Consider the following 24,262-nt stretch of genomic DNA (forward strand, 5'->3'; position numbering starts at 1 on the left):
GACATTATCTGTTCCTCAATAGCTCACAGTTTTCTTCAAGCTACGCTCTTGGAAAACTGTTCTCTTTTCGGAAAAGATATTCAACCGCAATTGCTTTTAATCTCGCAATCTGATTGGCTAATTTACCGTTGTCGATAAGAGTGCAGACAACGCTGCTCGCGTCAATGTGTCACGCAATGCCTTTTCCAGCTCGAGCTCTGGAAAAAAAAAAAAAAACATTTTCTTTAACGTTGATATTGTGGTAAAAAAACACAAAAAACAAAAAAGCAAAACAAAACAAAACAATCGAATGTGGTTTAGCGTTGTCTGTACTCTTATCGATAACGATATGCGTCATCACAGTGGTCAAAATTTGTTGTAGACTTGGATTAACTTTAATCGGCAACCGGGCCTCGGATAATGAGAGGCATTCTGAGAGTAAAGTGTCCAAGAACATAATGACCCCGACCAGACTTGAACCAAGACCTCTCGACTAGGAGTCGAAAGCGCGCTGTAGCAGATACGATTTCTAAAGTAAGTCCGTCAAGAAACCCAAATGCTCGTAACGATTGTCGAAGATCAAAGAAGAACCGTGTTCCACTAAAATTTTGCGATTTTTGCATTTTACGAGACCTTATTTTTGCGATTGCAAAACTAGCCCGTGAAAATGTTGACGAACAAAGTCAAAATACTCAAGTACTAGTAAACAAGTTAGGTTGGTGAAGGTCAAAGGCCAGAAGTTAAGTAGCGGGGCTTGGATTGTTGAAAATGATGTTCACATTGTGTGCACAGTGCAATTGCTGAAGACGGACTCCAGTCTTGTCGTGAGCCAGCACCACACTGTTATTTTGACGAACAGCAGAAGACTCGGTGGAAGAAAACTCGGTGGAAAAAAACTCGGTTGTGCTGTCAGTTGAGAAGGCTGTTTGACAGGACCTCACTGCACTTGCTAAGCTAGGACGTGAATGAGCGCGTGTTGAATTAGGGTGTCTCAAAATTAAAAACGCCTATTTCCATAGGAAATACTCTGTTGAGACCAAACCCTTCTGCCCCTAGCTAGTGACAGCGATTTCTTGACAGTGATTTCGAGAACTTTTGAATTTTGCTGAGGTCATGTGAAACCAAACTATATATAGATTGCGATTTATGAAGTGTGGTTGCATTTATTATTTTATTATTTTTTGGCTCTGAAAAAGTCTGATTTAACTTATCAAAAGGAACGCAGAAGCCTGTGTGTATTAACTAAAGATAATTATAAACGTTTAATCATGTATTTATTATGATTTATTGATATCATTATATGACTGTGACATAACTCGCGATCCGTTGTAATTGGCTAATGGCAGGCCAATTTATCGCTATTTTTGATATGCACTGCAATACAAATTTATTAGTGCGCGCGCGTTCGTACCCCTCTCAGTCATACTTTCAACGAGTATTAGACTACGAGTAGTTCCTCTTTCGCTTAGTCCGCCTAGTCCGCTTAGTCCGTCGAGCGAGACCGTAAATAAACCGCGAGAAAAAAACGGCTGCGTGAACTCGCGCGGCTATTTTCTTCTCACGGTTTTCTTTCGCGTCACGCACGACGGACTGAGCGAAAGAGGGACTACTCGTAGTCTAACACCATATGCAAGCGTCAAATATAACAAATCCTGTTACGGCCTATCTTTCAGCTAAAACATTCATTCATTCGTATTTCACAACTCGTCAGTTTGTTTATTTGTCTACACATTGCCATTATATATTACAGTGGAACCTCGATTTAACGAACCTCTATTTAACGAGGTCCTCGACATAACGAACGATATTCTATGTCCCGGCCAAAGTTACAGTAAAATGTATGGAATAGAACCTCGATATAACGAATTCTTCCATATAACGAACATAATCCGGAAACCCAAACGCAAAATCTACCTCGATATCACGAATTACAATGTCAACATGCGACAGAAGATAAACGCTGAACAGATCAACAGTAAACAAATCCTTGTAATCCTTATGGTAAAGAGACAGCAACCTTTCAGTCAACGGCTTATTATGTCATAGACATCGGGACTATAGTATTTCGACATCCATCAACTTCTGCTCTATCTTCTTTGAAAACCGGAAATGTTGGGTAGTGCAACATAACAACACTAAAGCCCGTTTCCTTGTTTACATGGACAGTTTTCTGTACAACCTCTATGTTGTAACATTTTTAAATCACCACTCTGAAAGTGTCGTTTTTTGTAAACAAAAGCTGCACGTCTGCTCAAAAGTGAAAATAATTGATACTGAAAGCCACCTTGCTTAATGAATTGCATCTCAAAACGCGGCACTTCTGGGTGACGAAAATTGCATTGAATTACGTGACAGAAGTCACCTGTGTTACAAATCAGTCATTAACTATGACCTCGATATAACGAACATTTTGGTCGTTTCCCCTCATTTCTTTATATCGAGGTTTTCGATATAAATAACGAACCCTCGATTTAACGAACAAATTTGGCCAGTCCCCAGCGACTTCGTTAAATCGAGGTTCCACTGTATATATTCAACTGTTATACAAAACATGTGAAACCAGATTATACTGTATTACCCGGAATTGATCTGTTCGGAAAACAGAGACAAACAACTCGATGTTTGGGCGCGAGGGACACGAATGGATAGACGGAGAAGATTGGTCGCTCGAGAAACCTCAGAAGACAAATCGATCTCCTAAAATATGCTACTCTGAATGGGGTAGCCACCTAACCGAACCGAGGTGGTTTGTTCGTCTCTATGACCCCTAGAGCTATGTCAGCTGGGGTCCTGCACTCCTGTTAGGATCACGCATGTCCAACAACGCGAAGGTTAAACATTAGATGAAGAGTGATTCCTCGGTCTTCCGAGTTTGGCGCAGGGTTCACGACCTCGCCTCGTGGAACGATGCAGGACAAACTGGCCGCTATCCACTCCATCCCCCATTATGTGTAAGACACACCTCAATTGGCCATTTTCGTATTCTCGGTGTTGGACTGGAATTGCAATCGTGGACAAAAGTCCTTGGGACACTTATGTAATGTGACGAATTATCCGTGTTTTAGAACTGAAATTAAAACAAAACAAAAAAAAAAAAAACGCTGCTATATCCCTTAAAAGCGCGTTGCTGTTCCCCCTCCCCACCCAACACAATGTTGTGAAATTGCAGGTACTAGTTTTCAACATTGTGTGAGAGGTGGGGGGCGAGGTTAGGCAGGTGAAGTTGTATTCGCCTCTGGCGTGTGAGCAAAAGCGCCAAAAGAGCAAATTTGTCCCAAGACTTTTGTCCATGATTGTCGCTTGCGACTGCGGCTAATGCGGGGAGTATGCAAATGACTTTAATCTCCTTTTGATGATATTCCTCCACACGAGCCTCCATTCCAAGCCACAACCATGGTCACAAGCGTTAGAAATCGTCATTCTTTTCGCATTTTGCCCCTCCCTACCCCTGTGTAATGTTGACATAACACTTTAGTCCAATACAAGTTTGCATTATACCGTTTTCCAACATTGAAAGGGGAATGAGGCTGACACTCATTCTGTAGATATAACGGTTAAGATTATTTTCCAACACAATTTTTTAATGGTTGCAGTTCCAGTCCAATACCGGGAATACGAAAATGTTCTATTGGTCCACCTCTTCCTACTTCACGTGATTTACACCAATGGAAATTTAGTTCGTTTATGTATTTCATACGTCAAACGAAAAATCGGAGAGCATTAAAGACGCTAGAGTTTCTCTCGACTCCACATTGAGCAACTCTATGACCCATGCTAAAGCATGAATCAATTCTTAATTACGTATTTCATTGATTTACTTTTTTCGTACTTGTTCAAATGTCTTTCTGTGTTTATCACATATTTATTTACACATTTGTGTATTTCCTTTAGTTGATATATGTCACTGGCAAAATTACCAAAATCTGTCCGATACAGAAAGAAAATATGACTACGTAAACGTAAACGACAAATGCGACGACACACTCGATGGCTGGTATCGCTTCCAAGGAGCTGCAGGCACAAAAATGGTGACCACATGTCCACCGATGGACCGTTGTGATGCAGTCTATCCTGTCTGGTTGAATGGTAGTCATCCTACAGTGTCTGAGGGTAAAGTCAGAAGAAACGTCTGCATTAATAATTTTGCCTGTTGTGCTATATCATTCTTCATTCAAGTAAAGAATTGCGGCTCCTACTATATTTACAGGTTATTTAAGCCAGGAGATTGTCCCGCACGTTACTGCAGCACTGACTAATCCAGTTACAAATGCCATTACTGTAAAACCTAGACATTGAGTAACAGCTGTATGCGTTTACTTTCATTGGTCTTTTTTTCTTTGCGATTACTAATAGGCCCGGGTAACCGATAAACAAGCAAATGGAACTAGCGAAGGAATTTGGTTAGCATTAGACCTTTTCCGACTAGGCGGTTTGTTGCCCCATTTCAGACCATGTGATGATACTCTTGAGAATTCTTCCTTTCAAATTTTCAAATTGTCCCATGTATGTGAATAAATAGTTTTTAGATGGATAAAAGAACAATTCTCTAGAGAATATCACGTGGTTTGTTATGGGAAAACAAACCGCCCAAGCGGAAAAGGTTTTTAAAGACAATATTATATGCCTCAATGCTGGACCTTTGCAGGCTCAGTTCGACCGTCGCTCACGGCGTACAAGTATTTCTACACAAATTGTTTCATGTTGTAGGAATCATGGGAAATGAGGGGCACTGGGTTAACAATTTCCGGTCAAAATATCTTCTTCACAGCTTGATTTTTTGTTTGTTCTCCATCATTCTTCCGTTTTGAGAGGGGAGAGTGCAACCTGGGCAGGAACATGGATTTTCCTTTTTATTACCAATTGTATTCTTGTTATACAACTGTAGTACTATAGTACACGTGACTCCACATTCACTCGAGTAATGTCGCGTTGAATGAAGTATATCATGTACAACACTTTACTAATAAGACTAATTTAGAGGCATTCCAAAGATCGTTCAATTTCAAGATTGATAACATTAGGCCCGAGTCGACCATACCAGACTCAAGTTGTTAATCAATCAGGTAACCAAGGAACGACCAATAAGAACATGCATCAAGCAATAAGGCTTGTTGTTGCGTCAAACCGGACGAAATTCCAGTTCCATTACAATGTCTCTTGAGAGTTTTTCACCTCTTTTCTTATCATTTGTAGCTGTTCTTTAATATTAAAACTGCGGTAAAAAAGTATGCATTCATTTCTAGATTTTTCCTGAACGATGGCCACTTCCAACTAAATCCTTTTCCTCAAACCAAGGGTCCAGTTGGAACATTTGTGGTATAAAGGACATCGTTCAGACTGCTCTGGCATTTTTCTATTTTATTATTAATTCCCTCGATGTTAACTGGAGGGCAGAAGAGCGTGAATTACGTTTTCGTACACCATAAAGGTAAACGCACAAGCTGGAGTCACTCTGAAAAACAAAAAACAAAAAATATATATAATAATAAGGCCAGACAGTTGCTAGTTGCTGTTTTGATTGTTTATTGACTTCACAATTTAGTTTCGAGTTGGCTTGTTTGTTGGTAATATCTCTTTTTCGTGTTTCCTAGTTTTCGTTTGTTTGTTTGTTTGTTTGTTTGTGTTTGCTACTTTGCTTGTTTGTTCGTTTGCTTGTTTTGATGTCTGTTTCCTAGTTTGCATGCTTCTTATCTTGTTTTAATGTTTGCTTGTTTCCTTTGTTTGTTTGTTTGCTCGTTTTGTTTTTGTTTCGTTTTCCATCTTGTTGCTTTGTTGTCTGTGTTTGCTTGTAACATTCAATTACTTTTGCTCTTTCTTTCACTGGTGTTTTTGTTTCAAACATTGTTAACCACGTCAAGTGAAAGAGTCGTTGAATTATTGCGCCTTTCAAAAACACGCGAACTCTGAAGCTCGGTCAAACCTCAACTAAGTGTTTTTTTTTGTTTTTTTGTTTTTTTTTTTTCCGCTGCTGTCAATAATAATGACAAGGAGATAAGGAGATAACATAAAGAGACCGTTTAATAGCGACAACGGACATTTTTCTGTATACCAACTTTAAATTGAGTGCGAGACATTTGTATATTTGTTCTTCAGTTACATAGATTAAATCAGACGAATATCGCCTATTCTAGGTGATATGCTTCCGATTAAATAGATATTTTGGAAGTAGATTTTAATTCAGTAAATGTTTATGTATATAATTTTAGATGAGATAGGTTTATACTCAATACTTTTTGCCATTTTTTTCTGTTACAATAAATTGTAATTTAGAGCGTCCTCAATTAGCTCTGTTAAGCTAAATACATCGGCACTGTGAAATAAAGTTATGATCTATTTACACATCGACAAAACATGTGTTCGCTAAGTCTATTATGAGAACCCGGTTAATACGGACACCCGAGTAATGTAGATACTTTTGCGTATCTGTTCCATGGTGCTCTACAAAAACCTAACATGCACGCTGTACTATGACGAGCAGGAGGCTGACCGGTTGTCTATTTACAAAGTGTGAAGAGGTAATAATTACCTCTTCACAAATTATTTCGCGACTACCAAGAACAAATCGAGTATAACATGTAGCAACATAGAGGACTTCAACGCAAGGCATTTAGATTACAGAGCATGCTGCTTTTTTTCAAAAAAACAAAACAAAACAAAACAAAATCGGTAAATGAAACCTTAGAAGGAGGAATTAATACATTTTGCCATTCGGAGGAACCAAACTGTACGTGACAGTGAATGAGAAAGTAAATATTTTTCTGTTGGTATGAAAATGCACGTGTGTCGCTTAAGACTAATTTATTGAGTCTTTGGTTGTAAGGTTGGTTGAACAGTTGGTAAGCATGGATCTCAGCTTCAGTATTAGTTTGAAATTTTATTAGCACCAGTTTATATCTGAAGGTCTGTGAATGCTTTAATTACATCTAACCAGCAGAGGTTGATGTACTTGCACTTGGTTGGGGAATTCGTTCCCAATTTTTCCCGCTGGGTTTTAGGGTTTTGGAATCGGGCAATTACGCAAGCTTTATCACCTGAGTGCTACTTTGATTCAATTTTGTTGTGTACCCTACAGCTAGTATATTATTTTAGTCATGTAAGGCTGCACGACTGGCAGTAAACATTGCGGCAATTCCTGAATACGAGTCGCAGATATAAATAACAAATCACAGCTACCGTCACACTAGCAAGAATGACCGAAACTGCAGTCCTGGTCCCTATTGCTAAGATTTGACAACAACGCGGAGAGACGCAAACATGAATGCATGTTCTCAGACTTAGTGGTCATTGTGGTGATTTGGGATAATTGCAAATGTCAAAAATTCATCTTACCTCAGAACACTTGGAACCAGTCCCTTGTAAAATCCTTTCACCCCTTCGTATCTAGAATTTTGAAATGGAAGACGAAGGAAGATGCCAGGTTAACACGAGAATGACATAATTACAGTGACACGCTTTACACCACCCGGTCAAGCCAAAGGCACCTGCTGAGTTTGAAAAAGCGTCCCTTGCCTAATAATGACAAGTAATACTAATAATTCTCTACTTCCTAAAAGTGTGGGTTGTATAAATGCATTTTGATGGAGGGTGCTTCCACTGCATCCAAAATTTCGGTATGAATTTCCAGACCGACAATTCCCGAGTGGAACAGCATTTTTCATAATTTCCAGACTTTGATATGCCCACATTTTGTCGAGTTTCTCCCCGTGGATTTCCGTTCCATTTTATTTTGCAGAATTTTTTTCGGATTTCTTAGTTGAATGCCGGTTCGTTTTTCGAAAATTTAACAATACTCAGAATTTCCAGAGACTTTGGTAGGACATTTCCGTACCATTCGCCTCGATTTGGAAATTCAGGAACTTTTAATCCAAGACGGATAGCGCCGTAAATTTTGATAACTAAGTGGCAAACATAGAAAGCAAAATACAACTTAAAGACAGTCAACAGACATCCCTTGTTAGAACACAATAACCATTTACTATTTAATTTCATTGTTTTTTGCTGAGTAAGAGATCTTGACTCGACTCACCTGAACGTTTTTCGGACTATGTCCACTGCTCCTTTGTACTCGGCCATTGTGTACTGATTCTTAAAATTAGAAAATTAACAGTTGCGACAGTTCAGTTCAGGTATCGTGACTTAACATTGAGCCCTCCTCTTAGCAAACACCACCATCTTTTGAATCTGTTCTTTAAAACAAGGTCTGTTCTTCCCATAACGCGTGGCTAGAGGTTTATTCGACCGCCAAAAAATACCATTTAAAACGGAATGACAGCATTTTTCTTGTTACTTTTCTGTTTTTATTTCTTCTCGAGAGTGCACCCTGAAAGATGCTCTGACGGCGAAAAATAGTGTGAACATCTTAAGTGAGACGCAAATCCGTGATCTACACCTCTAAGCGAGACGACGATCATCCCTGACCTTTTTAAATCAAATGGGAGTTCCCGCCCACCTCCAACCACTCCTTACTTTACCAGCACTTACTTTAAAAGCCTGAATATTAAACTGCAATAAGCAAAGGACAAACAGCTAAAAAATGCAATGGTTTTACCGTACACGTAGCTCAAATAGTTTCGTTTAACAGTTGAACACCACACATGCTAGGTTACCGTGTCTCGCTTGTTAACCTCTTCTACAATCCCTGGCAAAAGTCCTTGCGACACTTGCGCTAGATCACGTATCCCCCCATCCCCCTTAATCAATGTTGGAAAATGTCGCGTTTTTCTCAACAAAAAGGGACAAAATAACCTAATTATCAACATTGTAAGTGAATGAGGGGCGGGGGAGGGGGGGGGGGGGGGGTGGGGAGAACTTGCTTTGTGTCCCGACGTTTTTGTCTGGAATTGTCTGAAAGAAGTATTTAAAGGATATCAAACCACTCGCTGTAAAACAAGTTGGAGAAAAGGGGGAGTTGAACCATCTCGCGGGTACAGCTAACGAGTGCTACTAAAAAGAAACAGCATACAACGACAAGTTTTACCTGGGTAGGCGCCAAAAATCGTAAAGTCATCTTTTTAAATGACCTTCTACGGTAGGCGATCGATAAGTCCGTGACATAAACCTCTATTGCTTCTCAAGGGGCAAATGACTCACTTGTTCGCCCCTAAAATCCAACTATGCGCAAGATATTGTGTTGGAAAGGATGTTTCTATTTCCTGCACTGAAAAAATGATCTTGTCTACTTCTTTAGAGGGGTGGTTGATTCGCGCAAAACAGAAATGATGTAAATTCGGCTGAAACAGTGGGCACCGAGCAAATGAATATTTTCGCCTTGTCCTTGCTGTCTCGCAGAGTTTATCGGTGGACAGCAATAAAGCGTTGCTACTACCTAAACGCAATTAAATTAGGCATGTCTCTCTTCGTTTTCCTCTCCAATACCGGAACGCGTATAACGAAAGGTGTGTTCTCGGCTTTGGAAGTGTCACCGGATAAAACACTTTGGTTCCAAACTGCTTCGTGTCATCCGAATTATACCTTTTTCCGCTTCATAGGAATTACTAAAAACTATTTAACATTGTTTGGGATCAAGAACTAGCAAAGCAGAGCTTTGCGAGAAGGTTTACATGGTTAACCGTTCAATTAAGATAGGAAGGGTAGACGCGTAGTTAACTTAGTCTCCGGCAAATGGATGATCATATTTCAAGTGTCAAACTCTACTATTTTGACACCAAATTGCTTCCATCCTGCATTTCAAATGATGTGAAGTAAGAAATTTGTGTACCTTCTGCCAATTGGGAAGATCAGCGAAGGTTAGGTTGCAAAACGCTGACTTTCAAATAGTTAACCGTTGTTGGTTATTCGTGCGCGTTAATTAAATGCATGGAACCCGGAAGTTGTTGTGTCGCGTGTAATCGTGATATATCTGAACACTGTACACGGGTAAGCTTCGATCAACTTATTTAACACTATTCCGTGAAACAACACAAAGATCTGCTACTTCGCGAATTAATAATCCTCGAAAATGTCCTAAATAATAGACAAGAGCTCTAAATCCCATTTTGCTCGAAGCAGATCGCAAATTTCGTTCTATTACAGACGGTTACGAGTTATATTCCACGAATATCTGCACCGAGGCTTAATCCAGATTGACGTAGAAAAGTTCTGTCCAATTTACAGAGACAAAGTGTACGTCGTTGACCCGAAATCAAAATTCTAAAATATTGTGACGCCATGACAATCGTTGGCGTTACCTTCACTAGAAAATTCTTCGCATATCTCTTTCAGACAATCCCGGACAAACGTAGTTGCGACAGCTAAGCTGGATCACGTATTCCCCATCCTCCCTAATCAATGTTGACAAATGTCGCGTTTTTCTCAACAAAAAGGGACAAAATCACCTGATTATCAACATCGTAAGTGATGGGATGGGAGAACTTGCTTCGTGTCCCAACTTTTTTGTCTGGGATTGTAGACTGGTTACCAGTCATGCAAACAAAGTCATGCAATGGACTCCATTACCCACTGTTCTGGGAACGCCCTCTGGTCTGAAAAGCTTTACATGGGAAGTGCTGAACCATTTTGAACGACATCAAACAATCCCTGCACAATCCTTACCTGAAGCCTTGACCTGACCACTTGATAGGGCTGTGTTGCAGTGGCAGCAAACATTTTTGATAATTAAGCCATTATAAAATATTCTATAGAATTCTAGGAAAAAAAGTAATAGTTGAGTCAGATTTTTCAGGTTTTAAATACATTATTTCAGCCTCTAAATGAACAGATTTACATGTAAATACTATTCTCTAAAACATATCATATTCACAGCTTCTAGTGTCACGAACCTACATGTATATGCTAAGTTAACTTTTGAGTTGACAGTTAAGGGTTATTTTTGAAATCCATTACAGGCCACTTATTAGCTCTTATTCTAAACAAAAAGTCTTGGTGTCTTTCGTTTTCTTTTTTTTTTTTTTTTCTTCTTTTTTTTGTCAAGGTAATTCAGTTTTACCCTCATTACATGTTACTAGACGCTCTAAGAGCATTTACTCGGTGACGATGTTTTTTCACCGTATAACAAATAAAAACGACAACACCGTATCAATTGGATGGGCCGTAATCTTTTTTTCTCAGGATTAGCAAATTTAAAAGATTTGGAAAGAAATGTAAGCTTATTTTCATCACTCGTATTTTGTGTTGTGTGGCGGCCATAAAAAAAATTAAATACGCGGTCAACTGGTGCGAGGTCTGCAACAAAGAATTTAGGAAAATAAGGGAAATTCTGGTACCTCGCCGAGCCACTCCCTGTCAATCACTGATGTTGTTATAATTTTACATTAAGAAGACTGTAAAATGTAATTTTTAACTTCGACTCCATTGCGAGATTCTCTTCTTGCTGTCTACGTTGACACCGGTTTTCAAAATGCGAGAAAGGTTGCCAGGTTTTTTTTCTTTTGTTCGTTTTTGTTTGTCTGTTTGTTCCTCGGGAGGGGGGGGGGGGATAGTTCTTTTCGCCCTTAGAATCGTGTGCTCGTTTTGTAACCAGTATAATATATCTTTTTAAATTCCATAAATTATCAGACTGAAAACCGTAATAAAACAAATCAAGAACTGCAATGGTGAACAAAAGCCCTTGGGATATTTATGTAATTCAACGTGCTTGTCTGTGTTTATCTTTTATATTTTTTACTGAAGTTTGAAAAGCACTGCAATTCTTTTAAAGAGGCGTTGCTATTCTCTCCTCCCTGCTAAATACAATGTTAAAACTCAGGCGAAATTACAGATTGTAGGTAGGGTGGGGGGAGAGGCTAAGCAGGTGAAGTTGTTCTCGCTCGCGACTGCTGTCTGGCGTGTGGGCAAAAGCGCCAAGAGCGCAAATTTGTCTCAAGACTTTTGTCCATGATTGCAGGGGAAAACTAAATTACCTGAATCCTCTTCGCTCTATGGGGGTGTCTGATGAAGGGTTTATAGTGGTAGCACGTTTACAGCGATGTGGTTCATCTTAGTGCCAGGCATTTGGTAAATGGCTGACTGACTGTACCGGTTCACACATACATTGAACGCCCCAACTCCCACCCTTGACATGGTGACGGCCACACTCCGGGCAACGGCATCAACCTGGCGGGTAAACTACATAACTAATAACTGTCCGCTTCACCACGTGGCATATAGGGCCGCAACATCTTCTCTCCACCTCAATCTGTCCCTAGCCCTGTGCTCTGTTTCTCTCACAACCATTTCGCGAATTCTTCTTCAATAAAAACATGAACTATTTTAAGAATGACGAAGTCAAACTGTGAATATAAACACTAGTGGCATAATGATCACAATTTCTTCTATATTGACAACATGTGGTTTAGCTAAACTACGTCTACTTGACAATCTTTATCTTCCGCTTTCTTCGCCTCTTGGAGACTTAAAGATATTTTCGGGAACAAAAGGGCAAGGTCGTCATGTTAAATGGAAAAAGGGATAATTTTGGATTATTTTAAGGGAACAAGTACTGTCTGGGAATTATCAACAGACACCTGATATCAAGGAACAAAATTGCAAAAGTTTTATGCCATTATGAAAAAGTGTTAGCTCTGACTAGAAGATCTTGCGTCGTAAACCTTATTGATTTTGAGCACCTTTTACTCCCAATATTCTATAACTCCTCTGGGTATCCAACATCGAGAATTTATCATTTAAAATGAAATAAATTCAGGGACAACACGCCGGATGAAAAAGGGAAATCATTAACGATACCAAATTGATAAGCCATCCAGTTCACAAAAACAATATTCATACTATTCTCACTGTATAGTTAATTAGCTCATTGCAAAACATGCTGTTATTTCATCACATCCCCCCGTTTTCGCCCGTGCTGGTGGCGTCGGTAATGCTTTGCGCCATTTGGAGTTTATATTTGGTCTCTCTGCTTGAAGCGTGGTCTTTTCGTCCTGTGTTCCACAAAGACAGTCGTCTTTTGCGACCCCCCCAGGTGGCGGTTGACCAAGCTCCTATCTGCTCAGATCCTCGTTACATGCCTACTGCCTCATCAGTCGCGGACTCTTCCCATAACTTAATCTTATGCGATGAGGTAATGAGTATGCAGTGAGGATATGGTACTAATGAGAGTATACCAATCAAGAGGCTTGATGCGATGAGAAGAAATAGCGAGAATCTGAAGCTGCGTCATCGTGCGCGTAGTTATTTGCGATAAGTAAAACCGGAATTTTTGAAGTTTATTTTCTTCTGGGATCCAAGGTTTAATTGCAGAAAATCCCTTTTAATATCGCTTGCAGACAGTGAATTAGCTTCCCTATGTCTTTTATTTCGAATAAAGAAAAAATTTACATTTGCACAAGAATAGCTATCATACAGACATATTCAGCCAACCTTGGTAAACAAATTAATTAAATAACCGTATCCTCTTTCCTCATTACAAATGCGCAATTAGAACAGAAAAATTATACGTGCTGAGGTCTGCTGAGTCATCCGTCACGCGAAACATTGATCTGATTGGCTTACGTCTGACATCAAAGTGTTGTTTTAACTGTGAGCCATATCATGCCATCTTTCATTAGCCGCTGGTAGCTTTTGTTGGAGCTTAACTCGACCAGACATCACTGGTGCTTATTCAATACTATATTAACTTGTATTTGAGAGTTATTAAGTGGAGACATCCGTCGAAGGTTAAGAATGAGAGTTTCTCTGCTTTTCGTTTTCGTGTCATAGATTTCAGTAATCCTTTGTCCAACTCGGGGGCAGTGTGAGTGGAAATTTTCCTCTTTACCTGCATTGTATGTTATAGATAGTATCTTAACTTAAGTTTTCTTCCGCTTGGCTAAAGATGGCTGTTAAAGGATTCTTGATAATTTGGGAAATGGATCTACAATTGAAGGTTCGGCACTAATGATAACTAATTCGTTCGAAGAAGCATCACATTCTTTCAATTTTGTCTTAAGGAGAGCCAACGCCATAGCATAAGCTGATAATGTTACGATAATATGTCCAGTTTTGACAATTTAGTGAAATCTAATAAGCAAACCTATATACTTCTGTTCGTGATCAAGGGTTAGTTTGAAATCTTTGTTTGAATTGGGAGCCAATACGGTCGCGGTGATGATCTCCGATTACCGTAGTAGATTTGGAAGCGATGTGATAGAATGCTACACGCATTTGTACTCGTAACCGAATTCATTAAAAAAAAAAATGATGTATTATTTGTCAGCATCTAAAGCGAGGAAGTGCAGTGAATCTTAAACCAGCAGGTCTACCTCTAAAATATAAAAATTAAAATGACAGCAGTTTAAAAAAAGGCTGTGTTTACTTGATTAAAGGTTGATGCTGAGTATTTTCCTCTTTATTGGAAAATGGGTCTAACAGCTAACTGGAGGTGCCTACTGTAAATCCTTGGTCAATAACTCGATTCTTCTAAATCCTATAAACAACGACGAATTTGGATTAATTCAATTATCAAATTATCAAATTGCTTCAATTTTCTTATCTCGTGATGTGAACATAGTTTTACTTTGTATTATTAAAAGTGTTAGTTTCTTAGCACACGAAGTATAATCTTCCCTGCACATTTTTATCCTGTAAATGAAATTGCATGTTAGAGGAAGGTGCTACCGTTTATTTAAAACCACCCGCAATGGAGACCAATTTGCGCAGGCAGCCGAAATCTGGTCTATTATTTATTTGTTCGGTTTTGTGCACTTACTCGTAGAAGGCTTACCTGCATAATCCGATAGAAACACAAAACTCCAACCAAAGCTGCTGACATAATACTGGAGAGATATTTTTGATAATCGAAATATATGAATGATTTTTCGCCCCTTTCTGGCGATTTTTTCCCTTCGAAAAGGAATATAAAACATTGAATTATAAATCATCTTTAATTCAAGATCGCGCAGCGGTTTATAGTCACCTGCTTTTTTATATTGTAGAAGAAGAAGAAAAACTTTTCTGTGTTCCTACCAAGTTAACAGAAATACTCGTGAAAGTATCAGTAAATTAAAAATTATTATAAAAAAAAAACAAACAAACAAACAAAGTAGGAAAACCAAATGTTATTATATACCGCTAATTTTTAAATAATCACTTTCTCTCAGCGGAGGTTGTTTAAATTAAGCGTAAATTCTGAAGAGAGGTTTACAGGGTCTTATCAAATTAAACGCTAATTGTTTTGTAAAAACCTGCCAAAGATTGAGACTCACTTCAGTTCTTCTGAATTTGCTACAACCAGTAACTTTTGGAATATGAATGTAACTAAACATGCGTTTATGATGGAGATTTAGCGTAGTTGTCGTGTCCCGTATAATTAACAATATCAATTCCATGGCAATCTATTTTCGGTCTTGTTGTGCGAAACTTCTCTGATCATGATGTTTACCCACCGCTAATGTCGACCAAGCAGAAGCTAATAATTCGAGGGAACGGTTCCTTCTTTTTTCTATGAGAGAAAAAACTCGAGCTCTTGAATTAACTGTTATTTTTTAGACTAAACTTGAAAAGCTAATAGGCACCTCTTTCCTTATGAGAATATTAATATGCTGTCTGCATAGACAGGTGGCAGGGACAACATGGATATTATATTGACGTAACACCAGATTCTTACAAGGACAATTACTTAGAAATGTATGATGATTACTAATGACAATTTACGCTTGATCTCGGAGACGGATAGATTAAAAAAACATGCCAACCCTCGCACTTTCAATTTACGTTCTTCGCTAATTACTACTAATTAAAATTACGACTTGGAGGTGCCCAGTGTCCGAACATCAGTGTCCAACGTGTTAATGCATTAGAAGTTTGAGTAACAAATGGTAAAGAAAAATGTACCGAGATTATTTACATGGTATTGCAAACTTTTGTGCGACTGTTTTTATAACTTCTCAAAATTAAATTGTAATCAGTATGAAAAGTCGCAACTTTTAACAAAGTTTTAATTATTAACCCCTAAAGCTGTGATTAAGGGTGTTTTTAGCAGGTCATAATTCAAGGCCAGTAAGCTATTTTCTCCGACATTTTCCTAGCAAAAAAAAAAAAAAAAAAAAAAAAAAAAACGTCAAATGATCTTGTAGTTTTCGTAGGCGGCGTTTCTTTAGTACGTCCACCTTGTTTGCCACCGTAATATCATCTCTTCTAAACGAATGAATGCCGAGTGAACGAACGAATGAACGAATATATTGAGACGAGTACGAGCTGAGGACAAGCTTGCGTGCACTGCATGAGACGCTCGTATCTCTGAGTAGAGTCCAGCTTTTCCAACAGGTCCAAATGTCCATTTATATCACAGGCAACTGGCTTTGCTACCAATAAATTGGCTGAATTTTACAATTAATATGAACGTCTCCTAACGACTGATGAGCTAAGCCACAAGTTTGCTTGCAAGCAACCAAATTTTTATGCATGCTTAAATTACATCCTAAAATTTGCAAGCTGCGTTGCCTTTAAAGTGCCTATGAAGTAAAAAATAATTGCTGTAAAGAAGAATGGCATTTTCCTCGCCTTTCCTGTTTAAAAAAAAACATCATATAGAAAAAAACATGAACGTCATTCACATTACATAACTAGATGGAGCTCGAGGCCTGTAATGAACTTTTCTGCAAGATGTGGCATGCTCGTCAAAACAAAAGCTTTATTATCGCTAAAAGCTTTTTTTCCTTTTATTCGGCGCAAGTAGAAAAGCATAAACCTAGCACTAGGGTGTTGAAAACCCACCGACGTAAAGCCAGCTTTGTGAAGCGTGGTGAAGCTGAAACTTCATAGCTCTCTTTCAAATTTGCCCAACGTGCATTTTTTGTAACATATTTTCACTCAACCATGCTATTCTTCTCAGTACTTTACTGAGATACATTTTCACATATAGCAGTTGGGAGAAAGTGCTTGCATATCAAGCAGATATATGTCACTTTTACCGTAATCATCTTCTTTAGTTAAAACATCTTAACGAGAATGCTCATGATTTAATAAGTATTTCAATTATGTAGAGAAATTTGTGCTGATCGTTATTGAAACTTGAAGCACAAACGCTCGATAAAAAGATACATACAAGTCACAGCTCTTCGTGTAGACAACAAAGCTGATCGACAATCTAAGAATAAAGGATGGGCCGAACTCTCAGTTTTCCACTCGTCTAATCTCACTTTACAAATTCTTCAGCTTTCAAGAAAGAAGAAAGAAAGAACGTTCTGTACTGGAACAGCTTCTTTATTTTCCTTATAAATGTTAAACATAAATTGTTGATTAAACACTTTTCATAATTTCGGGATTAGCAAGCTACATGTCATCGATTCACTGGAGATCTTCTTCCTTGCATCTAATTGACCGCTTGAAAATTCACGAAAGAGGAACCTTGTCTACTAGAAGTGCTGCTTTACTTCCCTTGTATATGTAAAGATTAAATTCCAAGTAACCCTTATTTCGAGGATCTCGGGATTAGTTTAAGTCATAATTCTAACGAATTTGTCATAGGGTTATAAATATATTCGGTGATATTTCAATTACATTGCAGATTTAAATTGAACCAACTTTTATTTAGCAGACAAGGTTCGCACTTTTCATAATGCGAAAATAAAACGTCTCTTAGCTTTGGTAGAACAGTCAGCTTGATTACCGCACATAGTGGTGGGGAAACTAAACATATCTCTTGGGTAATTACATCAATTTGCCTTAATTTAGGTCACGTTAACTTCAAATGCCTTGTTTAAAACGATTGTTTATTTCCTCTAGAAAGTCGCCCTTCTAAGAACTGAATTTTATAGTAAGTTTGGTTGCGCGTTTTATTATGTATTTCTAACAGCCTTTTGACGAATCGTCCTTCAACAGAAATGTAAACTCCTCGAAAGATGACGGTGTAAAACTGTACAAACAAACAACTGGTCGAGCGATGAACACTTTTCCGTTAACACACGTAAAGCTTAATGGCTTCCACTTCAAAATCTTTATCTTTCTCGTTCTTTGCTTTTTGGAGACTCCAAATATTCTTGGGAACAAGAAATCATAATCTTTTGCATGAGACAAGGAATAATTTTCAATTATTTTAATGGAACAAGTGATGTCTTGAAAATATCAACAGAAACTTGATATAACGGGGCAAAATTGCATAAATTTAAAGTTTTAAGGCATTGGTAGGAAGTGTAAGCTCTGATTAGGAAATCTTTCGTCGTGTACCTTATTGATTCTTGAGCAACTTTCTCTCCCAATAGCCTTTAATTTCACATGTCTTTTTATTCAACATCTACAGTTTCTCATTGTAGAATGTACAAATTTAAAGGCAAACACGCGGGATGAAAAAGGGATATCATTAACGAAGGAGACCGTCTTAATAAACTATATATGATGTTCAAAAAAATAACATTCAAACAAATGAAATTATAACAATAAAATGTCTTGATGCAAAACTAAATAGCCGGAATCTGAAACTGAATCATCGCTGCGTTGAGTGTAAGAAAGAATGCTATTTCTTAGAAGGAAAATCGAAATTTGAGAATTTATTTTCGTCATTGATCTAAAACTTAACTGCAGAAAATCTATATTATGAACGCTTGAGAACAGTGGATTAGCTTAACGACCTTAACCATGCCTTTTATTTCGAAAAAAAAAAAAAAAAAAAAAAGAAAAAAAAAGAAAAACTAAAATTCAAACTTTTACTAGAGTGGTTCTCCTTCAAATGCGTTTAACCAACCTACATGTAGGTAAATAAATTAATTAAAGAACCGTATTCTATTTACTCATTAAAAATGCACAATTAGACCAGAAAGTTTATATGTACTTTGTGGAGTGCAGTCAGGCGAATAAGTAACATGATTGGTTTACGACTGTTATCTGAGCACTGTTTTAACTTTAAGCCATATCGTGCCATCTTTCATTAGTCGTTGTTAGCTTTTGTTGGAGCTTAATTCGACAAGACATCACTGGGGATTATTCAATACTGTATTGACTTGTATCTGAGAGTTATTAAGTGGAGACATCCGCCGCAGGTTAAGAATGAGTTTCTCTCTGCTTTTCGTTCTCGTGTCATGGATTTCAGTAATCCCTTGTCCAACTCGGGCGCAGGGTGAGTTTAAAAAAATGTCCTCTTTACCTGCTTTGCATTTCATAGATACTATCTTAATTTCTAAGTCAGCATTCCCCAGTTGGGTTAAAGATGGCTGTTAAAGGATTCTTGATAATTTGGGCAACGAATCTTTAGTCGGAAATTATGCCTAATTTGTTCGAAGATGTATCACATTCTTTCCATACCCTAAGTCTTTGTACTGTCTTAATCTTGTCAAGCGCAGACATGTGACGAGAAGAAAGAAAATCAAGAGTAGCATCAACTGATATTGTCACAATAGTCTGTACAATTTTTGAAAATTAAATGATATGTAAGCAAGCCTATCTACTTCTTTTCGTGATCGAGGGTTAGTCTGTAGTTTTCTGGTTGAATCGGGAACCAAGACATTCGCTGATGATCTCTGATTAGCGGCAGATTAGGAAGCAATGTGATAGAAATCTACACGCGTTTGTCTTCATAACCAGTTTATTCCGAAAAGTGCCGTACTGTCAGCATGTAAAACGAGGAAGTGAGACGAGTCTTAAAGTATCTTTACCCCTAATACACAAAAAGGCAAATGAAAACGGTTTGAAGAAACCATGTTTACTTGATTAAAGGTTGATGCTGGGTATTTTCCCCGTCAGTGGAAAAAGTGTCTAACATTTCACTGGAGGTGTTTACTGTAAATCCTTGGACAGTCACTCGATCTTTTTAAGTCCACAAAAAAATATCCTGTATGAGATACGGGCATCAACCATGTTTACCAAATTCAAATTACTTCAATTTTCTTGTCTTGTGTTTTAAACTTGACTTTACTTTGTGGTACACGTATATATGGCTCGTGCTTTTCATTAAAACGGTCTGTTTTCTAGAGCGAGTAGAATCATCAACTCTGCATTATTTTGGCCTGTAAGTCGAAACTCACAATGATCTAAGTGGAAGTTGCTACTGTTTGTCAAAAACCGCCCCCAACCCAGGCAAATTTGAGCAGACAACAGAACTCTGATCTACTATTTATTTGTTCGGTTTGGTGTTGGTTCTTGTAAAAGCCTTTCTTGTATAATCCCATGCAATCACAGAACTCGAGAAAACGCTGTTGACAGAATTCATATTTTGATAATCGAAACAGACGAATGATTTTTCTTCCTTCTCTTGCAGTTTTTCCCAATGAAAAGGAATTTAAAACTTAGTATAAATTAACTTCAATTCAAGATTGCGCAGTAGGTAATACTCAGCTGCTTTAACATATGCTATAACAAGAGGAAATTTAAGGAGTGTTAAAGCGCGCAATTTAAGGAGTGTTAAAGTGCACGATTTAAGGAGTTTTAAAGTGGGCAATTTTAGGAGTTTTAAAGTGCGTAATTTCAGGAGTGTTTAATTGTAAAATTTTAGGAGTCTTCAATTGCACAATTTGAAGAGTCTTAAAGTGCGTAAATTAAGGAGTCTTAAAGTGCACAATTTAAATTGCGCGCTTTAAGACTCATTAAATGGTGCACTTTAAAGTGCGCTATTTAAGCAGTCTTAAAGTGCGTAATATAAGGAGTCTTAAACTGCGTAATTTAATGATTCCTAAAGTGCGTAATTTAAGGAGTTTTAAAGTGCGCAATTGAAAAAAAGCCTTAAAATGCACAATTTTAGGAGTCTTAAAAGTGTTTTATTAAGAGGGTCTTAAAGTTCGCAACTTAAGGAGTCTTAATAAAGTGCACAATTTAAGGAGTGATAAACTGAGCGATTTAAGGAGTCTTAAAATACGCGATTTAAGGCGTCTTAAAGTGCGCAATTTCAGGAGTCTGAAAATGCGTAATCTTAACTTGTGTAATTTCTAAAACCTTACATTGCACAGTTTAAGGAGTCTTAAAGTGCGCTATGTAAGAATTGTTAAAGTGTGCAATTTCAGGAGTCTTAAAGTGCGCTATTTAAGGAGTCTTAAAGTGCGCAATTTAAGGAGTCGTAAAGTGCGCTACTTAAGAATTGTTAAAGTGTGCAATTTCAGGAATCTTAAAGTGCGCTATTTAAGGAGTTTTAAAGTGCGCAATTTAAGGGATCTTAAAGTGCGTGAGTTAAGGAGTGTTGAAATGCCCTACTGAAAGAGTCCTAAAGTGCTTTATTTAAGGAGTGTTGAGCGCGCAAGGAACTTGAAAATAGACAAATTACATAAGGCATTTTTTGGCGGTGATCCTCATCATTACCCACCGCTAATTTAGAATAACAATACTCTTAGCGGAGGTTGTTTAAGCGAAAATCCTAAAGAGAAGTTAACAGGGGTTTGACGTTATAGTAAAAATATTATCGAATTAAATGTAAATTGTTTTGTAAAAACTTGCCAAAGATTAAAACCCTGTATAAATTTCCCTCAACCAGAAACGTTTTGACTAAAACAGAGACTAAAAATAAGTTCATGATGTAAATCCAACACAGTTGTCGTGTCTCGTATTAATTAGTCATTTCCGTGGCAATCTAATTTCGGTCTTGTAGCACGGAAATTTTCCATTAGACCTAATCACACCTATCAGTCCACAAAAGCTGATATTTGGAGAGCAGGGTTCATTCTTCTGCCATAGAGCGAAATTTCGGGTTCCACACTATTATTTTTTTCTTAACTAAACTTGAAAAGCTTGATCAGCACTCTCTATTGTCAGAATATTAATATGCTGTCTGAATGGACAGGTGGCAAAAACAACGTGGATATTATATTGATTTACCACCAAATTCTCACAAAGACAGTAACTGAGAAATGTGTGATGCTTAGCTAGGAGAATTTATGATTGATCTCGGCGAGGGAAAGATTAAAAAACAAGCCGCTACTACAACTTTAAAAAGTCGATTAAGTTTCATACCTTTTTACGTTCTCCGCTAATTATCACTAAATTACGACTTCGAGATGTCCAGTCTTCAAAATATTTGTAGTTTGCAATTTCAATCAAACACTAAGTAAAGGATTTAACCATCAGCGTCGGATATTTAAGAAGGAATTCACCTAAGGTTCGAGTAACTTGTGGACAAACACTTTGTACTGAGATTATTTACATCGTGTTTCAAACTTCGGTTTGACTGTTTTAAAATTCTTCTGAAAAATAAATCATGTCTAACATCAGCATATGTAGAGAAAACACTTGAAAGTACTGGTGAAATGAAACTTATGATAAAATTTTATCTGCGTTTGCATTATTTCTTTGAACTTTTAAATTTATCTTCTGCAGTTCCCATAACTAAAATGTTCTCAATGTTACTCAAGGCAACTATTTAATACTATCTTTAGCTTTAAGAAAATGTAAAAGGGACTGAAAAGTACCTAAAATTATTCTGGTCCACTAGAAACTGAAATTTCTCAATTTACTATCAGATTTTGTCATACATTCTTCATAAAAAGCGATGACACTGAAAGGTAAACCCTGAAGTACATCATGCAGTTATCTCGAATCATGACTAAGGAAGCCGACAAGAAAATTGGGACTACACTCTTGGCTTCCTTTTAAGGAAGTTATTCCTTATTTGGTATGAGAACGATAACGAAGTGGTTAGAAATTATAGATTGGCTAAAAAAAAAATAATAATAATCTTGTGCGTTGGGAGTAAATCGAAATAAAGATATACTGCATGTTTGTACTTGTCCTATGTACTTGTTTCAGAATTTCTTTTATTTATTATAAGCTCTTTAAATAAACATGCTTATATTTTTTCAGATGGAGGACGGGAACTGTACTTTCCAGCCTACTATTTCTATGCTGAGAAACGTTTAGTGAACCACTGGATAAAAACCATGATTGTCAAGGACTTGGACGAGTGTGAATACCGTTGCTACCTGGATGCAAACTGTGTCAGTCTTAATATCAAGAACAAAGATCATGACAGTGGAACACACGAATGTGACCTGAATAACTCCACTCACCTGGAGCATGACGGGGATCTGGAGGACAACCCGCTTTACTACTATCGTGGCGCCGAAGTAAGTGACTATCATTTTTGTTTTTTGTTTAACTTTTCGCCTTCAGTTGTTTAATAAGCCAATTTATACCAAGGATAATGGGCATAAAAGCTCTCCACGAAAACTAAGATCTTAATATTTGTGTATAAATTAATTATTTGTGTATAAATTAAGTCGGCTGATAAGAATCTCAATTCCAGTTGTGAAATAAACCTATATCTTGAACAGTCGTTCATATATTTATTCTAACAACGAAAGAGCATTAGATTAATTATAAGCAAATATATTTCTTTTCTGCGTTTCAGAACAAGTGCGGAAAGATCGGACGGAAGTGCGAGAACAACTCAACTTGTCAGTCCGGTTTTACACAGAAAGGATATCGATGTTCGTGTACTACTGGGTTCGAGGGCGAACACTGTGAGAATGGTAACTATGCTACTCCTAACATACCCTTGTGTTGTAACTATCATTTAGCGTAAATTTCGTTGATCATCAAACATTCTGTGGTAGAAGTTAAAAGTTTGAACATCCCGTTCTTTATATGTTAACATTAAAACTCGCATATTTTCAGAAAAATAGTTCACCATAATTTTTGACTCTGTTAAACGAATTTTCCGGTGCTTTCCCTAGACAAATTCTCCATCACTTAGAGACAGTATTTCGTTAAAAATTAACAGATAAATTGTCTCCTAAAACCAAGTTTAACTGATATTCCAAATTTTATAATTTTTAGAGGTTATCTGACGAATTAAAGGCACTTAGTTGCTTCTCTGATTCAGTGGATCCTATGAAACATGTTTTACCTTAACTTTAGATATTGATGAATGCGAGAGAGGTTCTCACAACTGCCACGTGAACGCCAACTGCAACAACACCAAGGGAGGGTACAACTGCTCTTGTAAAGACGGATACACTGGAGATGGACAAAATTGCGCAGGTTTGTTTCATGTCTGTGTATAGTATACTTTAAGCCAATGATACATGGTTCAACATTTGTTGAGCAATTAACGAATGTTGCAGCTGCTGTTCAACAAATGTTGAACAGTGTATCATGTGACGCTGAACGTTGAAAAACAGAAATGTGCCGTTCAACATGTTCAAAGTTGTTGAACGTTGTTAAAAGAAAATAGGGCTTGGCTCTATTCCGTTCAACAAGTTGCCGCTTGTTAAATGGCTTCAACTAATCGTTTTCGAGCTGGGGGTCACTTGCCTTCGTGGAAATATTAACATGGCGGCCGAAGAGTGGGAATCAGCCGAGTTCGAATGGAGTTTTGATGACACCAGTCAACTGATCAATCTGTACGAGACTTTTCCGTGCATGTACGATATAAGATCGAAGGATCACAAAAACCGTGACACGAGAGACAAAGCTCTGTTAGAGATTGCAGCAAAAC

General features: G+C 37.7%; 2 protein-coding genes and 1 pseudogene across 2 annotated transcripts in view; 2 read left to right on the forward strand and 1 right to left on the reverse strand.

Annotated features, from left to right (window-relative positions):
* The window catches only part of LOC149104564 (uncharacterized), a 38,892-nt gene that overhangs the window by 3,136 nt on the left and 11,494 nt on the right, over window positions 1-24,262 (forward strand). The window lies entirely within an intron of this gene.
* On the reverse strand, window positions 4,816-11,997 carry LOC149104565 (solute carrier family 25 member 32-like; annotated as a pseudogene).
* LOC149104566 (uncharacterized) overlaps window positions 18,861-24,262 on the forward strand; it is an 11,068-nt gene continuing 5,666 nt past the window's right edge. The window contains exons 1-4 of the mRNA XM_089271061.1: window positions 18,861-18,964; window positions 22,627-22,889; window positions 23,174-23,294; window positions 23,683-23,805. Coding sequence (XP_089127187.1) covers window positions 18,895-18,964; window positions 22,627-22,889; window positions 23,174-23,294; window positions 23,683-23,805 — 577 coding nt within the window. The 5' untranslated portion in view covers window positions 18,861-18,894. The remainder of the gene's footprint in view (window positions 18,965-22,626; window positions 22,890-23,173; window positions 23,295-23,682; window positions 23,806-24,262) is intronic.

The sequence above is a fragment of the Orbicella faveolata genome, unplaced genomic scaffold (genome assembly GCF_042242905.1).
Source record: "Orbicella faveolata isolate gen_17 unplaced genomic scaffold, um_ofav_v1 contig_34, whole genome shotgun sequence".
Classification (NCBI taxonomy): Eukaryota; Metazoa; Cnidaria; class Anthozoa; order Scleractinia; family Merulinidae; genus Orbicella; species Orbicella faveolata.